At 45.3% G+C, this 20,345-nt stretch overlaps 1 protein-coding gene across 11 annotated transcripts in view; it reads right to left on the bottom strand.

The window, feature by feature from the left end:
• The window catches only part of hemk1 (HemK methyltransferase family member 1), a 134,041-nt gene that overhangs the window by 56,601 nt on the left and 57,095 nt on the right, over nt 1–20,345 (bottom strand). For all 11 annotated transcript variants that reach the window (XR_011934223.1, XM_072472988.1, XM_072472990.1 and 8 more), the window contains 2 exons: nt 19,473–19,537; nt 5,018–5,067 (listed from right to left, as the gene is read on the bottom strand). Coding sequence is in view for 10 of the 11 variants with exons in the window: in XM_072472988.1 (XP_072329089.1) it covers nt 5,018–5,067; nt 19,473–19,537 (115 nt within the window). In the remaining variant the exon portion in view is untranslated. The remainder of the gene's footprint in view (nt 1–5,017; nt 5,068–19,472; nt 19,538–20,345) is intronic.

Here is a 20,345-nt window from a genome sequence, read left to right as displayed (position 1 = left end):
TCGTAATGAAGGGGTTGGAAGGAGCCTGGAGCAGGATAGGACTAAACTTTCCTCCTGAGATCCGCAGGGTGCAAGACATTGGCAGGTATGAAACCTGCCTGATTTTAACCAGCCCCCATGTGCCCAGTTTCCGTTCAGCGAGTAGGGTTAAAATCACTCTTAACAGACATATTTATTGAATATAAAAAATGAATTTAGAACATAAGAATTCAAGAAATAGGAGGCTGTTCAGCCCCTCGGGTCTGCTTTGCCATTCAATAAGGTCATGGCTGATCAGATTGCGGCCTCAACTCCACTTTCCTGCCTTCCCCATAACCCTTAACTCCCTCAGAGATCCAAAATTTGTAAAACCCGGCCTTGAATATATGCAATGGCCCCACTTCTATTACTCTCTGGAAGAGGATTCCAAAGACTAACAATCACCTGAGAGAAGAAATTCCTCCCATCTCCGTCTTAAATGGAGGACCACTCATTTTTTCACATTGTCCTTTAGTTCTGGATTCCCCAGAAGAGGAAACATCCTCTCAGCATCCACCCTGTCAAGCCCCCTCAGAATCTTATGTTTCAATAAGATCACTTCTCATTCTTCTAAACTCCAAGGAGAAAAGGTCCAAGCTCCTCAACGTTTCCTCATAAGACAACCCCTTCAACCCAGGAATCAGGTTGGTGAACCATCTCTGAACTGCTCCTAATGCAAGTAAATCCCTTCTTAAGTAAGGAGACCAAATCTGTGCACAGTACTCTGGATGCAACCTGGCCTATGTCCTGTACAGCCGTAGCAAGACTTCTCTACTTTTATACTTCACACCCCAAGCCATGAAGGCCAACATTCTATTTTCCATCCAAATTACTTGTTGTATCTGCGAGTTAACTTTTTGCGCTCCATGTCCAAGGATATGCAGATCCCCCATACATTCCGCAGTCTCTCTCCGTTTAAACAATATTCCGCTTTTCTATTTTTCTGCCAAAGTAGACAAAATCACGTTTTCCCACATTGTACTCCACCTGCCAATGTTTTGCCCACTCTCTTAACTCACCTATACCCCTCTGCACACTCCTTAGGTCCTCCTCACAACTTGTTTTCCTACCTATTTTTGTGTCACTAGATCCTCAGTTCTCAGAACAAGGTAATCACAAACATTACTGATCTCCATGAACTCTCGGTAAAAAACATTTACCTGTGCTCTATAATCTTGAAACATGCTTACATCTTACTTGGCTATTGCTAACAATACAAAGCAAAATGGGCGGCATGGTAGCACAGTGGTTAGCACAGTTGCTTCACAGCTCCAGGGTCCCAGTTCGATTCTTGGCTAGGGTCACTGTCTGCGCGGAGTCTGCACGTTCTCCCCGTGTCTGCGTGGGTTTCCTCCGGGTGCTCCGGTTTCCTCCCACAGTCCAAAGACGTGCAGGTTAGGTGAATTGGCCATGTTAAATTGCCCTTAGTGCCCAAAAAAGGTTAGGTGGGATTACGGGGATAGGGTGGAGGTGTGGGCTTGGGTGGGGTGCTCTTTCCAAGGGCTGGTGCAGACTCGATGGGCTGAATGGCCTCTTTCTGCACTGTAAAATCTATGAAATTACAAAGCTTTTACAGCACAGAAACATTCCATTTGGCCTAACAGATTCTTTCCATTCTTCGTGCTTCACTCAAGCCTTCCCATATTCTTCTTCATCGAATCCCATCAACATTTCCATCTATTCCCTTCACCCTCATGCACCTATCTCACTGCCCCTTAAATGTATTGCTACTATTCACCTCAACTACTCTGTGTGGTAGGGAGTTCCTCATTTTAACTACTCTCTTGAGTAAAGAAATTTCTCCTGAATTCTCTATTGGCAAACCACTGATTAACTTCCTATTCTGGATGGCCTTTTGGATTGACTCACAAAAACAACCCACAGCCTGACAACGTCTGCTTGTCAAACAAAGTGAATTAAACTGCCTGGTCTTTGTTTATCTCACGAACCCGAATCAATTCTGATATAGTTGGTGTACAAACCTACAGCCCAAAATATCAACAAGCTGTCGAAGATATTTGCTGGTCAGCCTTCCCCGGCTCAAAGCAGATGGCAGGAAGTGAACATTGCCCAAACAATTATCAGGACGCTTTTGGGGAAAATACTTTTTTCACAGACACGAGGAGCAACCTACATTCAGATATTAATGCCGATGGAACAACCTGTGGTCTATCACATCCCATTCTCTGCAGCTTGCGGAATCAGCTAAGAAATAATCTCATAGGTGTCATTTTTGTTTCTAGGATCCCCGTTTGAGCTATCTTTGAACTTGTGCCGTACTCACATCTACCTGGCTGTTCACAGTTACTCAAAATTCTTCCTTATTTTTGGTGCGTTTGCTGATTTTCCAGCTTATCTGAGCTTCAATCCTGGCTTTTCTTTCTCCATTATGAAGTTATCCACTTTGGTAGTAAAGACAGAATATTTCTTACATGGTGAGAGGTGGGGAAGTGCCGACATCCAAAAGGACCCGAATGTCCTGGTTTATGAGTCACCAGAAGGTAGCAGGCATTGTGCAGCAAGCAATTAGGAAGGTAAATGGTGTTGGCCTTCACTTGAAGGAGATTTGAGTATAGGAGTAACAACGTCTTGCTGCAACTGTAGGCCATTAAACACTGAGATGAGGAGGAATTCCTTACTCTAATGGTAGTTGGAATTCTCTATCCCTGAGGGCGACGGAAGTTCACTCACTGAGCATGTTCAAGAGAAGTTGATAGTTGACATCAGGAATATGGGGATAGTGGGGAAAATGGCAGAGAGGTTGATGACTAGCCATGATCTGTTTGAATGGGCCAAATGGCCTACTTCTGCTCCTAACTGCTGGGTTCATCACATCGCCACCTTATGCAGCTCAGTCTTCTGAATTAACCAATGACAAGTCAAAATCCCAACACCTCATGAATCACCATTAGTATCACCATAAAGTTCTTAAAAGTAAGCAGAATTTCATGAACCCTGTTCAATATGTGGTTTAGTACAACAGTATCATCAACAAAATACAAGGCAAACATCATCACTGAAACCAGATATCTGATCATCATCACATTATTGTTGGTGGGCGCTAAATGTGCAAACTGGCTGCCACATTTCCTTCATCACAACAGGGAGTACATTTCAAGAGTACAGAATTGGCTGTAAAGCGTCTTGAGACATCCTGATGTTTGCTATATAATTGTAAGTTCTCTCTCATTTATGAAGCAATTAGAGAAAAAAATAAGCACCTCAATTTATTTTCTATAAAGAAAGCCACAATAACCAAATATTGTCAGGCCCAGCTGTCATAGATAATTTAACAAAACTGCACAGAAAGAGAAAGATTGCACAAGTGAAAGTGGCCCACTAAGATGATGCTGCTGATAGTCGCTTCTAAGAATATGTAACCCAACCTGTTACCACGAAGCAAAATAACCTGATACTGGCCAAGCATGTGTTTGATTAATTTGCAGCATCTGTCGTTTGCACCCACTGACATTACATGCTCTGAAGATGCAAGAATGTGGGGAAGGCCTGTGCTGGGAATTTCCATAGTGAACAAATACGAAACTAAATCGTACGTTCAGCATGCCCACACAACAGTGGTGACTCTGGCAACTCAACACCACAGCCGTCAGTTTCGGAGACTGTGCTGATCCTGCAGTGCTCTGCAAGGAGCAGGCACGCTGCATCGTCAGGACCTCGCGTGCCGAATTATGGGGCCAAAGATGTGACTAGACCACAAGCAAGTGCTGGTACATATTTAAATGGTTTAAATGATTTTAAATAAGCCTCAGTCACCAATGTCACCCAACCCTGCCAGTATATCTGTTCTTCCTCATGTCGTTATTTAGCTTCCCCATAAATACATCGATGGTCTTTGCCTCAAATACTTCAAGTGGTTGCAAGTTCCACATTTTAACCATTCTCTGAATGGAGAAGTCTGTCGTGAATTCTTTATTGGATTGGACTATTTTGAATTTATGGTCTATTCCGATCTCCCCCACAAGTAGGACCATCTTCTCTTCATCTACCTTATCAAATCCATCATCATTTTAAAGGCCTCTTTCAGGTCAGCCCTCAGCCTTCTCTTCCCTTGAGAAAGAAGTCCCACTTATTAAGACTGTCCTTAAAATCTTGTACATGTTTTTTTCTTTGCACGTTCTCCCAGTGCTCCTAATTCCTTTCTGTGATATGGAGACCAGGGCAGCACACAGTACTCCCAAGTGTGGTCTAACCAAGTTACTATACAGGTTTAACATCACTTCACCGTTTTCATTTCCATTGCGTACTTTTGGACTCTGACCAACATCAAAAGCAGCAGAAATAAAAACGGAAAATGCTGGATAAACTCAGCAGGTCTGCTGTGGAGGGAGAAGCAGAGTTAACGGCTGGAATTTTCCAGCTGTTCTTGCTGGTAGGTTCCTCTAGTTCCACCCATGGCGAGCCCCCTGCAGTGGGTCTTCCAGCGGGGAGGGGGCTGCAGAGATTGGGCCAATGGCGGGCTGCCCCAACCACTTCAAAACACGCCGCAGGGAGCGTGGAAAACCCAGCCCGTGTTTCAACTCCATATGACTCTTCCCCAGATCCTTCTGTAGAAAAGTCTTATTGGCTCAACACATTAACTCTGTTTCTCTCTCCACAGAAGCTGCTGAGTTTGTCCAGCATTTTATGGTTTTATTTCAGATTTCCGGCGTCCGCAGTATTTTGCTTTTATCAAAAGTAGCGGTGCTGCCTCAATTTCCTTCCTCTTTAAGATCTGCTGTCCACCTGGATTTTCTACTACCCCAGCAAAGCTAGAGTCAATCTTTCTAGTGTCCCAGTCACCAATTCAAGGTAAGAGAGGGGAATCCTGCTGCAGAACTCAGTGCAGTACCGTATAAACTCCAATGATGGTACCAGCTTGATCACATTTTTGCCGTGGTATTAAAGTAAGGGAGGGGAGGTATTCCCTGAAGTGACAGGAAATTAAAATGTATGAACACAAAGTTAAATGATAATTTGCCATGCCTTTAGTTTTACTTACCTGACAGTACATCAAGCTGCAATTCCTGAAGTCTGTGTTGAACACACAACCTGCAGATGCAACCAGGAAATAAATGATTATGGCTTTGCATGATTCGTATCCATCGGTGAAAGAAGTGGCCAGCCCTGTATTATGCATACTTTAATAATCAGATTCTCTGGTTTGAGACAAATCAATTTCCTTTCAAGCAAGGTTAATTCATTCCCAGTGTGGGGCCTTTCTCAACAGGAACATGGATCAAAGAGTTAGATCAAGAAATCAGTGCGCCCCAATTCGTCGCACTCTTGATTTTTCTCATTCAATTGCTCCTGCTGTTTCCTTTAAACCTTTCCATTGTCCCCTTCTTATTTTTAGTTTACATGCTGTCCCTCAACAATGCCAGCTGATTGAGTCTATTTCCACATGCACACTGATGACACCCCGCTCTGTATCACCACCACCTCTTCCAACTCCCCCAGTATCAAAATGATCAGACTGCTTGTCCAACATCCAGCAGTGGATGAGAAATTTCCTCCAATTAGATATTAGAAATATTGTCCCTGCTCCAAAATCTGCTCCGGAATTACTGACTCCAAACCCTCCCCATGGCAAATGTCTAAGGTTGAGCCACTCTGTTCACAAACTCGGTGTCACATTTAACCCCGAGATGAGATTCCAAACACTTCCTCCACTGAGGCCGCCTATTCCCATCTCCATAACAGCACTGCTACCTCCGGGTGATCCGGTTTCCAGCCACAGTCCAAAGATGTGCAGGTTAGGTGGATTGGCCATGATAAATTGCCCTTTAGAGTCCAAAAGGTTAGGTGCTGTAATTAGGTTAGGGGGATAGGGTGGGTCATGGGCCTAGGTAGGGTGTTGCTTGAGAGGGGTGGTGCAGACTCGATGGGTCAAATGGTCTCCTTCTGCACTGTAGTGATTGTATGATAAAACATTTTCCACCTGCCCCCCACCCCGGCCATTGTTACCTCTACATGTGATTATTCCAGTGTACTCTAGTTTCCATTTTTTTTTCTATTCACGTGCAGAATGAATGTGGGTTTCAGTGTCAATGTAATGTGCGGGTGTGGCCACCAGTATAAATTTAAAAAAAACTATATATCACATGCTCTCGAAAAGGTACCAAAAGATTAAACTACCTACCTTACCGGCGGGACAAGGCAGCGCGGGCGGGCTCCGGGGTCCTGGGGGGCCACGGGGTGATCTGGCCCCGGGGGGTGCCCCCACGGTGGCCTGGCCCGCGATCGGGGCCCACCGATCAGCGGGCGGGCCTGTGCCGTGGGGGCACTCTTTCCCTTCCGCCTCCGCCACGGTCTCCACCATGGCGGAGGCAGAAGAGACACCCTCCACTGCGCATGCGCGGGAATGCCGTCAGCGGTCGCTGACGCTCCCGCGCATGCGCCGCCCGGAGATGTCATTTCCGCGCCAGCTGGCGGGGCACCAAAGGCCTTTTCCGCCAGCTGGCGGGGCGGAAATTCGTCCGGCGCGGGCCGAGCCCCTTAAGGTTGGGGCTCGGCCCCCAAAGATGCGGAGCATTCCGCCAGCTGGAAGATTTGGCTTTTATTCCTGCCATCCTCTGCAGTCTGAAACTCTCTACGTTCCCACCCCGCCACCGCAACTAGTCTCAAAGTGAAAAATTCTGCCCCACATCCCACCTTGTGACACTTGAAATCACTACCCTTTACCCCATCTCTGTCGTTCGGCTTCCAATCCATTTTGCCACTTATCTCCTAACCCCAACTTATTGGACTTTTTAAATTGGTGACACGTAATCGAAGGCCTTTCGAAAATCTAGATGAGTTGCATTTTCTGCATTACCCTTGTCTACTCTCTGGTACCTCTTCTAACATTTAACCAAGACTTTCCCTTTTGGAACCATGCTGATATTATATTTTTGTTTCCTGATGCTCTTGTACTCTCTTCTTTAGTATAGACCCAACTGTCTGTCTAGGCCTGATGCAGCATCTGCTTGTGCACTTTCTTCCCTTTTGAGAAGTACTGGGTCTGCCTGTGTACCCTCAACCGCTCCAGAAGCACTTCTAACAGCTGTATGTAGGAATGGAAATACTGTTGCTTTCCAGAAACCTCGGAGCAGCAGCAACAGGGTTGAATGCTGAATGACACCCAAGGCCGGCTGTTGCAGTTCCAAAACAGGTCTCAACAGGAAAAGAACAAAAACACTTTTGTGCAATCTGATATTTTCACAACAAGCAGTTCCCTGTTGTGTGAAAATATTTATTCTTTTCTGCTGGCTGGGTATTTGGAAAGGAAACAAATTAAGCAAAAAAAATCTTGGAATCTGATCAGCATACAAATTTAAGTTATCTGGGCTGATGTGCACCTGGATAAAATGACAGTATGATTGAATAGAAAGAGGACACTATCAAAAAACTTGCATTCACAGTAACTTAGAAATCAGATACTGCGTGCCTATACGGAATAAGAACCTGTTTGGATTGGATTTGTTTATTGTCACGTGTACCGAGATACAGTGAAAAGTATTTTTCTGCGAGCAGCTCAACAGATCATTAAGTACATGAGAAGAAAAGGGAATAAAAGAAAATACATAATAGGGCAACACAACATATACAATGTAACTACATAAGCACTGGCATCGGAAGAAGCATACAGGGTGTAGTGTTAACGAAGTCAGTCCATAAGAGGGTAATTTAGGAGTCTGATGACAGTGGGGAAGCTGTTTTTGAGTCTGTTCGTGCATGTTCTCAGACTCCTGTATCTCCTGCCCGATGGAAGAAGTTGGAAGAGTTGGAAGTTGGAAGAGTGAGTAAGTTTATATATCGTCGTTTGGTCGTAAAGAACTTGAGAATTGCTGACAAAAAAGATTCAGTCTCAGCTTTTTGTTTTACTCTCATCCGGACAGATCACAAGGTTAGATACAAGAAAGGGAGCAATAATTTATACTGCATGAAGAGAGTGCTGATTGGTTGGCAGGTGGAAAATACATCACGGGACAATTAACTGCAAAACTATTGTTCAAATTTAAAAGTTCGAAAAGCAAAAGCATGGCGGGCAGCCATTCCCTGGTACATTCCCCAGGGCAATGCCTGGACCAATCAAAGTCCACCTGCCTGGTTTGAATTTAAACAATAGTTTTAAAGTTAACCTGGAAATCTGCCCTGTTTGGTGGGTGTAAAAGATCCCATTGTACTATTTCAGTGAAGAGTAGGGGAGGCTATTTTTAATCCCTCAATCAATGTTGCTAAAAACAGATGATCATGGTCATTATCACATGGTTGCTTGTGGGATTTTGCTCCGTGCAAATTGACTGCTGTGTTTCCCACATTACAACAGCGGTTACGCTTCAAAAACCCTTGGTTTGCTGTGAAGTGTTTTGGGAGATTCTGCGGTCAGAGAATGTGCTATAGAAACTCATGTCTTTCTTTTTCTTTTCAGTGTGGACCTCTGTTCGTATCTTGGCCACCAAAAGGCAGTCTGCTCTTGCGAGGGGAGGTCAGAGCTGCTGTGGGACATCTACTGCAGCATTAGAAAAGGGATAGTCTGAATTAATGGAGCCAGGGGAATTCTAAAGATCTAAATTATTTTTTTTGTTTCATCCTTAGATTAAAATAGGTCACCCTCCCTCTTTAAAACAACTTCATTAGTCCGACTCTGAGTCCACTGCCACCCCTCTCCAGGCTGACTCTAGGGTTGGTGGCAGAGAAGGTGGGGAAAATAGGTGGGGCAGTAGAAGGTGGGGAAAATAGGTGGGTAACTGGTCCCTCTCTTCCTGTTGCTATATGGAGTAGTTGAGGTGATTAGTACAGATGTTTTTAAGGAGTAGATAAATAAGCAAATAAGGGAGAAAGGAATGGATATGCTAATAGTGTATAATGAAATAAGGTCAGAGGAGACTCATATGGAGCATGACCACTGGCATAAAGCAGACTGAATGGCCAGCTTTTGTGGGACAGTGTGGCGAGAGGGTAGGGGTGGGATATGTGAAGTGAGGGGGTGGGAATGTGTGGGATTGGGAGGGATGAGGTGATGATTTGAGGATGTGTGGGATGGGGGATGAGGTCAGGGATGGGTGTGTGTAGTGGTGGAGGGGGAGGGATGAGGCCGGGGAAGAGAATGTGGGGAGACGCAGGGGGTGGGGAGAATCTTGGTGTGCAGTGGGAGGGTGGGATTCAATACCACAAAATTAAATACTGTACATGTCTCCAATTGAATTTAAAGCAACATATAAACAGCAGTCTGAATTTTCATTGTGCCCTAAAGCAGACACATTCAGACGACGTGTTGATGTACCAGTAACTTGAGAATCCTGGGAGTCATCAAAATAAATGTAAGATTGAGTCTGAATCAGCACAGCTTCGTTAAGGGAAAGGAGGACCAGTGGACATGATCTATTTAGATTTTAAGAAGCCCTTTGATATGGTATTGTATGGCAGGCTGTTAAATAAGAGCCCATGGTATTAAGAGTAAGACACTGGCATGGATAGAGGATTGGCTGACTGGCAGAAGGCAGAGAGTGGGGATAAAGAGGTCTTTTTCAGGATGGCAGCCAGTGACTAGTGGTGTGTCTCAGGGGTCGATGTTGGGACCACATCTTTTCACAATAAACATAAACGATCTGGAAGGAGGAACTGAGGGCACTATTGCTAAGTTTGCAGATGATACAAATATATGCAGAGGGACAGGTAGTATTGAGGAAGCTGGGGGCTGTAAAAGGACTGGACAGGCTAGGAGAGTGGGCAAAGAAGTGCTAGATGGAATACAATGTGGAAAAGTGTGAGCTTATGCACTTTGGTAGGCAGAATGGAGGCACAGACTATTGTCTAAAGCGAAATGGCTTAGGAAATCAGAAGCACAAAGGGACTTGGGAGTCTTAGTTCAAGATTCTTTTAAGTTTAACGTGCAAGTTCAATCAGCGGGTAGAAAGGTAAAGGCAATCTTATCATTCATGTTGAGAAGGCAAGAATACAAGAGCAGGGATGTACTTTTGAGGCTGTATAAGGCTCTGGTCAGACCCCATTTGGAGTATTGTGAGCCGTTTTGGGCCCCATATCTAAGGAAGGATGTGCTGGCCTTGGAAAGGGTGCAGAGGAGGTTCACAAGAATGATCCCTGGAGTGAAGAGCTTGTCATATGAGGAGCTGTTGAGGACTCTGGGTCTGTACTCGGAGTTTAGAAGGATGAGGGGGAATCTTATTGAAACTTACAGGATACTGCGAGACCTAAATAGAGTGAACATGGGGATGATGTTTCCACTAATAGGAAGAACTAGAACCCGAGGGCAGCCTCAGACTGAAGGGACAATCCTTTAAAACCGAGATGAGGAGGAATTTCTTGATTCAGAAGGTGGTGTATCTGTGGAACTCTGCGCAGAACGCTGTGTCTTTAAGACAGAGATAGATCGGTTCATGATTAATAACGGATCACAAGTTATGGGGAGAAGGCAAGAGAATGGGGATGAGAAACATCAGCCATGATTGAATTGTAGAGCAAACTCGATGGGCCGAACGGCCTAATTCTGCTCTTATGCCTTATGATCTAATCCAGCTCTTGAATTAAGGCAGGTCTGAGTTTGTGTGCCATGAATCATTCTTCTCTGAAAAATCCGATCAACAATTCAATGTACATTTTTCCTGAGTTGCTGGCACGTCTGTTGCCAAATCCTGGGGATAGTGTCATTAGCGTAAAAGGAGCAGAGGCCATTGTGGGTTGGGACTTCAGAATGATACAGTTGTATTGGCTAGAGTTGAATTATTTTGTAAATGTGATTTCTTTGTAGCTACTTGCCCAACATCACTCGATTTCTTGGTGCTGAGCAGGTTCAAGGGGCCGAATGTCCTACCCTCAATACACATGTTCACATGTCGTTTGGATGGAAGAGATTAGCTGGGCTAGATGGCCTTTGTTGTCCATAACTATCCTGCAAACAGAGGATGGAACCATGGCTGGAGTTGTGTTTACTTTGTTGCGAATGAAAGTTTACTAAGCACGCTTTGTGGCATGAAATTGCCAGGAAAGAAGAGCTTAATGGACTCAAAGTAAATCAGTAACCTGTTTTACACTGCACATGATTCTCCAGAGTCCTTTCTATTGACTTTAATCTTGTCCTTTGTCCACTTACTTATTATCCCACTTTATCGGGTGCTGTTCAAGTTTTCTGAGATATTGTGATAAAGTTGCGTTGCATAGTAGATACTGAAAATATATTGTCGTGAGAAGCAGCAATCAGCAGAGTTTTCAAACTTGCTGATCAGGAAAACACAGATACAACTGTGAACCATTCAGTCCTTTGTGCGCTGGCCTCTTAAAAGTAGTGTCAACGAGAAACACCGAGTGCCCCAACTCTTCTCACTAACAGTGCAGGTCTGTGTTCTTCAATCATTCCAATCTGTTGCTCTGGAGTCATTTGATCTTCCTGCCCTGCGAAAATCTTTGTATGCAGTAACTATACGGAATAATATCATACACCCAAGCAAGGGAAAATCTTCCAATTTTTCGACAAAACAGAAACGATCTTGTGCCGTTTATCTAACTTTCAAGTGTCAATTCCGCCCCCCGCCCCCAATTTGAATTTGTGCCATCCTGTCCATGTGAGTCCAAAGTGCAGAATATGTTAATGAGGGCTGAGGCAGTCACCAAAATCGGCGTTATCATCCGCGGTGTTATAAATAACTGATGGGATATTTCCCTGCCAAATTGATTACTATACGTGATGCTGTTGGAGTAAAATTTGTACTCTCTGGTTTGTTTAATAGCCGTGATGAGATCATCTGTAGGGCACGCACAAACTAACACGGGGTTATATCTTTGCTGCTGTTCATATTAATGACCCGTGCTGCACATATATATATTGGAGGATATTTGGAACTGGAATGGGAAAAACATATCATGCATGATTGAGGGGGCGGGTAAAAAAGGCTGTGGGGGAAGTGGGGGGTGGGTGCAAAGCGGTAACAAGAGAAGTACCACAGCCCACGATGTCGCACCCACCTCCCGCCCCCCCCATCCCCGACTCTGGCCACGAGCAATAGTGACATAATTGCCCAGATAATCTGTTTTAATGACGTTGATAATTCACTCTACTTTTATTCAGGGCGCGATTCTCCGGAAAGGTTTCTAAGTGTGGTAGTGAGCAGGAACGGTGCTCGGTCCAGCGAGGCCGGCAACGCTATTCAACGTTAATTGGTCCACTTGACAAGGGCGTCTGGACGCAAATTAAGGCTGATTCGCCGGGACCGTACACACCAGCTCCCCGCTAACAAGTTCGAGCAGCAGTAAACAGCACCTGCTCAGCTAGCCCCATTCAGCTCACAGCCATGACGCTGAGAAGACTGGCTCCAAGATTCGGTGATGCGGACCTGGCGAGGCTGCTAGATGCGGTCGAGGCCAGGAGGGATGTCCTGTTCCCCCGATGATCCTGGAGTGTGGCCACAGGGCAGCCACCTGGGACAAAGTGGCGGCAGCAGGGAGCTCTGGGAGCATGACCAGGACGACTGGCCTCCAGTGCCGTAAGAAGGTCAACGACCTACACCAGGCGGCACGAGTGAGTTGACATCAATTCCTCGGCCCTCCGCCCCTCCCCGAGGCCTTTCCGCTCCATGCGGGCACCCACCCTCCAACTCTCCATGCGGCCCCCAACCCTCCCTTCACCCCCACTCTCCCTTCAACACCCCCCCCAACCCTTCCTTCACACCTCCCTCCCACCGTGAACCACACATGCAGCTAACAATGTCCTCTATATTTCTCCGAAGGAGAAGCTCTTGCACAACCGCCGGGAGAGGGACCAGACTTACACAGAACATTAGTTAAATATTAGCCAGGACAGCATGAGAGCTCCCCCAGTATATGTGACTTCACACATAGAGAGGCAGCACGGTTTTGTGAAGGGGGGGTTGTGTCTCACTAACTTGATAGACTTTTTCGAAGAGGTCACAAAGATGATTGATGCAGGTAGGGCAGTGGATGTTGTCTATATGCACTTCAGTAAGGCCTTTGACAAGGTCCCTCATGGTGGACTGGTACAAAAGGTGAAGTCACACAGGATCAGGGGTGAGCTGGCAAGGTGGATACAGAACTGGCTAGATCATAGAAGGCAGAGAGTAGCAATGGAAGGGTGCTTTTCTAATTGGAGGGCTGTGACTAGTGGTGTTCCGCAGGGATCAGTGTTGGGACCTTTGCTGTTCGTAGTATATAGAAATGATTTGGAGGAAAATGTAACTGGTCTGATTAGCAAGTTTGCAGACGACACAAAGGTTGGTGGAATTGCGGATAGCGATGAGGACTGTCAGAGGATTCAGTAGGATTTAGATCGTTTGGAGACTTGGGCGGAGAGATGGCAGATGGGAGTTTAATCCGGACAAATGTGAGGTAATGCATTTTGGAAGGTCTAATGCAGGTAGGGAATATACCGTGAATGGTAGAACCCTCAAGTGTATTGAAAGTCAGAGAGATCTAGGTGTACAGGTCCACAGGTCACTGAAAGGGGCAACACAGGTGGAGAAGGTAGTCAAGAAGGCATACGGCATGTTTGCCTTCATTGGCCGGGGCATTGAGTATAAGAATTGGCAAGTCATGTTGCAGCTGTATAGAACCTTAGTTAGGCCACACTTGGAGTATAGTGTTCAATTCTGGTCGCCACACTACCAGAAGGATGTGGAGGCTTTAGAGAGGGTGCAGAAGAGATTTACCAGAATGTTGCCTGCTATGGAGGGCATTAGCTATGAGGAGCGGTTGAATAAACTCAGTTTGTTCTCACTGGAACGACGGAGGTTGAGGGGCGACCTGATAGAGGTCTACAAAATTATGACGGGCATAGACAGAGTGGATAGTCAGAGGCTTTTCCCCAGGGTAGAGGGGTCAATTACTAGGGGCTAAGGTGCGAGGGGCAAGGTTTAGAGTAGATGTATGAGGCAAGTTTTTTTTTTTACACAGAGGGTAGTTGGTGCCTGGAACTCGCTGCCGGTGGAGGTGGTGGAAGCAGGGACGATAGTGACATTTAAGGGGCATCTTGACAAATGCATGAATAGGATGGGAATAGAGGGATACGGACCCAGGAAGTGTAGAAGATTGTAGTTTAGTCGGGCAGCATGGTCGGCACGGGCTTGGAGGGCCTGTTCCTGTGCTGTACTTTTCTTTGTTCTTTGTATATAAGAACATAAGAACTAGGAGCAGGAGTAGGCCATCTGGCCCCTCGAGCCTGCTCCACCATTCAATGAGATCATGGCTGATCTTTTGTGGACTCAGGTCCACTTTCCGGCCCGAACACCATAACCCTTAATCCCTTTATTCTTCAAAAAACTATCTATCTTTATCTTAAAAACATTTAATGAAGGAGCCTCTACTGCTTCACTGGGCAAGGAATTCCATAGATTCACAACCCTTTGGGTGAAGAAGTTCCTCCTAAACTCAGTCCTAAATCTACTTCCCCTTATTTTGAGGCTATGCCCCCTAGTTCTGCTTTCACCCGCCAGTGGAAACAACCTGCCCGCATCTATCCTATCTATTCCCTTTATAATCTTATATGTTTCTATAAGATCCCCCCTCATCCTTCTAAATTCCAACGAGTACAGTCCCAGTCTACTCAACCTCTCCTCGTAATCCAACCCCTTCAGCTCTGGGATTAACCTAGTGAATCTCCTCTGCACACACTCCAGTGCCAGTACGTCCTTTCTCAAGTAAGGAGACCAGAACTGAACACAATACTCCAGGTGTGGCCTCACTAATACCTTATACAATTGCAGCATAACCTCCCTAGTCTTAAACTCCATCCCTCTAGCAATGAAGGACAAAATTCCATTTGCCTTCTTAATCACCTGTTGCACCTGAAAACCAACTTTCTGCGACTCATGCACTAGCACACCCAGGTCTCTCTGCACAGCAGCATGTTTTAATATTTTATCATTTAAATAATAATCCCTTTTGCTGTTAGTCCTACCAAAATGGATAACCTCACATTTGTCAACATTGTATTCCATCTGCCAGACCCTAGCCCATTCACTTAGCCTATCCAAATCTCTCTGCAAACTTCCAGTATCCTCTGCACTTTTTGCTTTACCACTTATCTTAGTGTCGTCTGCAAACTTGGACACATTGCCCTTGGTCCCCAACTCCAAATCATCTATGTAAATTGTGAACAGTTGTGGGCCCAACACTGATCCCTGAGGGACACCACTAGCTACTGATTGCCAACCAGAGAAACACCCATTAATCCCCACTCTTTGCTTTCTATTAATTAACCAATCCTCTATCCATGCTACTACTTTCCCCTTAATGCCATGCATCTTTATCTTATGCAACAACCTTTTGTGTGGCACCTTGTCAAAGGCTTTCTGAAAATCCAGATATACCACATCCATTGGCTCCTCGTTATCTACCGCACTGTTAATGTTCTCAAAAAATTCCACTAAAATAGTTAGGCACGACCTGCCCTTTATGAACCCATGCTGCGTCTGTCCAATGGGACAATTTCCATCCAGATGCCTCGCTATTTCTTCCTTGATGATAGATTCCAGCATCTTCCCTACTACCAAAGTTAAGCTCACTGGCCTATAATTACCCACTTTCTGCCTACCTCCTTTTTTAAACAGTGGTGTCACGTTTGCTAATTTCCAATCCGCCGGGACCACCCCAGAGTCTAGAGAATTTTGGTAAATTATCACTAGTGCATTTGCAATTTCCCTAGCCATCGCTTTTAGCACTCTGGGATGCATTCCATCAGGGCCAGGAGACTTGTCTACATTTAGCCCCATTAGCTTGCCCATCACTACCTCCTTGGTGATATCAATCCTCTCAAGGTCCTCACCTGTCATAGCCTCATTTCCATCAGTCACTGGCATGTTATTTGTGTCTTCCACTGTGAGGACCGACCCAAAAAACCTGTTCAGTTCCTCAGCCATTTCCTCATCTCCCATTATTAAATCTCCCTTCTCATCCTCTAAAGGACCAATATTTACCTTAGCCACTCTTTTTTGTTTTATGTATTTGTAGAAACTTTTACTATCAGTTTTTATATTCTGAGCAAGTTTACTCTCATAATCTATCTTACGCTTCTTTATAGCTTTTTTAGTAGCTTTCTGTTGCCCCCTAAAGATTTCCCAGTCCTCTAGTCTCCCACTGATCTTTGCTACTTTGTATGTTTTTTCCTTCAATTTGATACTCTCCCTTATTTCCTTAGATATCCACGGTCGATTTTCCCTCTTTTTACCGTCCTTCCTATTTGTTGGTATAAACCTTTGCTGGGCACTGTGAAAAATCACTTGGAAGGTTCTCCACTGTTCCTCAACTGTTTCACCATAAAGTCTTTGCTCCCAGTCTACCTTAGCTAGTTCTTCTCTCATCCCATTGTAATCTCCTTTGTTTAAGCACAAAACACTCGTGCTTGATTTTACCTTCTCACCCTCCATCTGTATTTTAAATTCCACCATATTGTGATCCCTCCTTCCGAGAGGATCCCTAACTATGAGATCCTGAATCAATCCTGTCTCATTACACAGGACCAGATCTAGGATCGCTTGTTCCCTCGTAGGTTCCATTGCATACTGTTCGAGGAAACTATCGCGGATACATTCTATAAACTCCTCCTCAAGGCTGCCTTGACCGACCTGGTTAAACCAATCAACATGTAGATTAAAATCCCCCATGATAACTGCTGTACCATTTCTACATGCATCTGTTATTTCTTTGTTTATTGCCTGCCCCACCATAATGTTACTATTTGGTGGCCTATAGATTACTCCCATCAGTGACTTTTTCGCCTTACTATTCCTGATTTCCACCCAAATGGATTCAACCTTATCCTCCATAGCACCGATGTCATCCCTTACTGTTGCCCGGATGTCATCCTTAAATAACAGAGCTACACCACCTCCCTTACCATCCACTCTGTCCTTCCGAAAAGTTTGATACCCTCGGATATTTAACTCCCAGTCGTGACCATCCTTTAACCATGTTTCAGTAATGGCCACTAAATCATAGTCATTCACGATGATTTGCGCCATCAACTCATTTACCTTATTCCGAATACTACGAGCATTCAGGTAAAGTACACTTATGTTGGCTTTTTTACCTCTGTTCTTAATCTTAACACCTCGATCAGTAACCTCTCCTAAGTTATATTTCCTCTTAACCTTTCTCCTAATTTTCCTTGTTGTCGAACCCATATCTTCCTGTAACAACCTGCCGCGTCGCTTACCATTAATGTTTTCACTTCCCGTTTTATTTCTTTTAGTATTCCTGGTCCTATTCACTGAGCTCCCCTCAGTCACTGTACCTTGTACTGCCGCCCTTTTTGATTTTTGACTATGGCTTCTCTGCCTTACACTTTCCCCCTTACTGCCTTTTATTTCTGTCCCTGTTTTACTACCTTCCAACTTCCTGCATTGGTTCCCATCCCCCTGCCACATTAGTTTAAACTCTCCCCAACAGCTCTAGAAAACACCCCACCTAGGACATCGGTTCCAGTCCTGCCCAGGTGCAGACCGTCCGGTTTGTACTGGTCCCACCTCCCCCAGAATCGGTTCCAATGTCCCAGGAATTTGAATCCCTCCCTCTTGCACCATCTCTCGAGCCATGTATTCATCCTCTCTATCCTGACATTCCTACTCTGACTAGCTCATGGCACTGGTAGCAATCCTGAGATTACTACCTTTGAGGTCCTACTTTTTAGTTTAACTCCTAGCTCCCTAAATTCAGCTTGTAGGACCTCGTCCCGTTTTTTACCTATATCGTTGGTGCCTATGTGCACCACGACAGCTGGCTGTTCACCCTCCCCCCCCAGAATGTCCTGCAGCCGCTCCGAGACATCCTTGACCCTTGCACCAGGGAGGCAACATACCATCCTGGAGTCTCGATTGCGTCCGCAGAACCGCCTGTCTATTCCCCTTACAATTGAGTCCCCTATAACTATAGCCCTGCCCTTCTTCTTCCTGTCCAGCTGCGCAGCAGAGCCAGCCATGGTGCCATGAACCTGGCTGCTGCTGCCTTCCCCTGGTGAGCCATCTCCCTCAACAGTATCCAAAGCGGTATATCTGTTTTGCAGGGAGATGACCGCAGAGGACACCTGCACTGCCTTCCTACTCTTGCTCTGTCTTTTGGTCACCCATTTACTATCTCCCTCAGTACCTTTCATCTGCGGTGTGACCAACTCGCTAAACGTGCTATCCACGACGTCCTCAGCATCGCGGACGCTCCAAAGTGAGTCCATCCGCAGCTCCAGAGCCGTCAAGCGGTCTAACAGGAGCTGCAACTGGACACACTTCATGCACGTGAAGGAGCCAGGGACAGTGGACGTGTCCCTAAGCTCCCACATCGCACACGAGGAGCATGACACGGGTCTGAGATCTCCTGCCATGTCTTAAACCTTTGGACAACTTCAACAATTTCAATTTCCCCCCCAAAAAATTTAAATAAATAAATAAACAATGAAGAAAAAAATAAATAAATATACCAATGAAAAGAAACAGAAAAACAGAAACACTACTTACCAGTCACAAAAAGCACTTCCTCCCCACCCAGCTTTGAATTCCCACCTCGATTCAAATTCCCAAACTCACTCTTTGCTGTGTCTCACTCCTGGCTGTCTTCTCTGTCTCACTGGGAGAACTCACTGGGAGTGAGTTTACAAGTGGCTCTTTTTAAACTGTCCTGAATTGACTCCCCTCCCCCACCTGCTTTTAGATCAAAGTAGATTGAAGTGACTGACACTTAACTGCCAACCAGTTATGTGAGTGGGTGGGGCAGCCCTTGTTAACCTACACTGCACAATACTAGCTTAATATAAATTAATTTAAACTCCTGAAATTTAAAAGGAGCTGCCTTACTGATTCAATTTAATTCAATTCAATTCCCACCTCGATTCAATTTCCCAAACTCACACTTTGCTGTCTCACTCCTGGCTGTCTTCTCTGTCTCACTGGGAGAACTCACTGTATAGTGCTGTGAAATCCTTAATGTCTACCTGAGAAAGCAGATGGAGGTTGGTATAATGTCTCATTATGCAGTCACTGAACTTTGTTAAATGATTCTCAACACTCAATCATAAGAAACTATTGCTCAGTATATAATCAGAAATACATATATATGTATGGAAATAGGTCTCTGAATCGAGGGTGACTGGCGGGGGCCTCTTTTGGCGGGTCTCTGTAATGGGGGACGGTCTCTTAATCGGGTGATGTGTCAGGTTACCCTTGTACAGTGGGGGTGGGGTTGGGTAACCCAGCAAATCCTGTGGTGGGGGTAGAATTGCATCGCTGGGGAGGGTGCACAATCACTGGACCTCGCTATCAGGCCACCATTGAGGAGTCCCTTGCAATCCCTGCCATGCATACATTTTCATGGCAAAGGACAGTAAATCGTCTCTGGATTCCCGTTTGCAGGTCGAGCGCAAATCAGAGGGGCTTCAGTTCAGGCGGGAGAACAAAGAAGAATTTCAGTCAATTTGTGAACAGCGTTTCAATACTATATGATCTAAGGGGCCCTTTCATTACCTCTCGGCATTTTGTCTGGTGAGTTCCACAGCTTCCGGACTTTTATCGACTGCCACAGCACGACTCTGCAAAATAAAACAATTAAATCAAGAAAAGCAATGAAGCAACATGGCAATTCAGGAGGCTGAGGTCGGGCAGCAGGCTTATGTTGAAATTAAATGGCAGAATTTGGAAAAACCAAATGAAATTATTACATGAGGAAATAATTACACTATGAAGGTGAGATGTGTATATTACTTAACAGATAGAACAACGAGAAGCAGAAGAGAAACAACAAAAAGGTGAGATATAAAAACAGAAAATGTTGGAAACACTCAGCAGGTGCGGCAGCTTCAGTAGTGAGAGAAACAGCAAACGGTCACTGCCCTGAAACGTTAACTTTCTTTCTTCCTCATGCATTTTCAGTTTTTATTTCAGACACGCAGATGGGGGGCAGGGGAAGAATGAGTGCGAGAAGGTGAGATGAGGAGGGAGAAGGGAAGGTGGCGCAAAAGAGACAAAAGAAAGAATACAGACAAGGACAGCTAGAGATAGAGAGAGGTGCGGAGGGGAAGTAGAGAGAATGAATGAAAGGTCAGGCGAGAACTGCAGAGATAGCAATGGTGAAAAGGGAAATAAAGAGGTAAGACAGGAGCAGAAGGGAGGAAAGCAAGAACATCAGGATTTCAAGGCCACCCAACACCTCCACACTACTGGTAAAACTCCAGCAGAGGCGGGTAGACAACACTTGAATATATTCAAGAGGTGGATATAGCATTTGGGGAGAATGGGATCAAAGGCTATGGGGAGAAAGCAGGATTAGGCTATTGAGTTGGATGATCAGCCATGATCATGATGAATGGCGGAGCAGGCTCCAAGGGCCAAAAGGCCTCC

The sequence above is a fragment of the Scyliorhinus torazame genome, chromosome 13, assembly GCF_047496885.1.
Source record: "Scyliorhinus torazame isolate Kashiwa2021f chromosome 13, sScyTor2.1, whole genome shotgun sequence".
Taxonomy (NCBI): Eukaryota; Metazoa; Chordata; class Chondrichthyes; order Carcharhiniformes; family Scyliorhinidae; genus Scyliorhinus; species Scyliorhinus torazame.
Note: the sequence above shows the minus strand (reverse complement) of the source record. Positions and strands in the feature narration are given on the sequence as shown.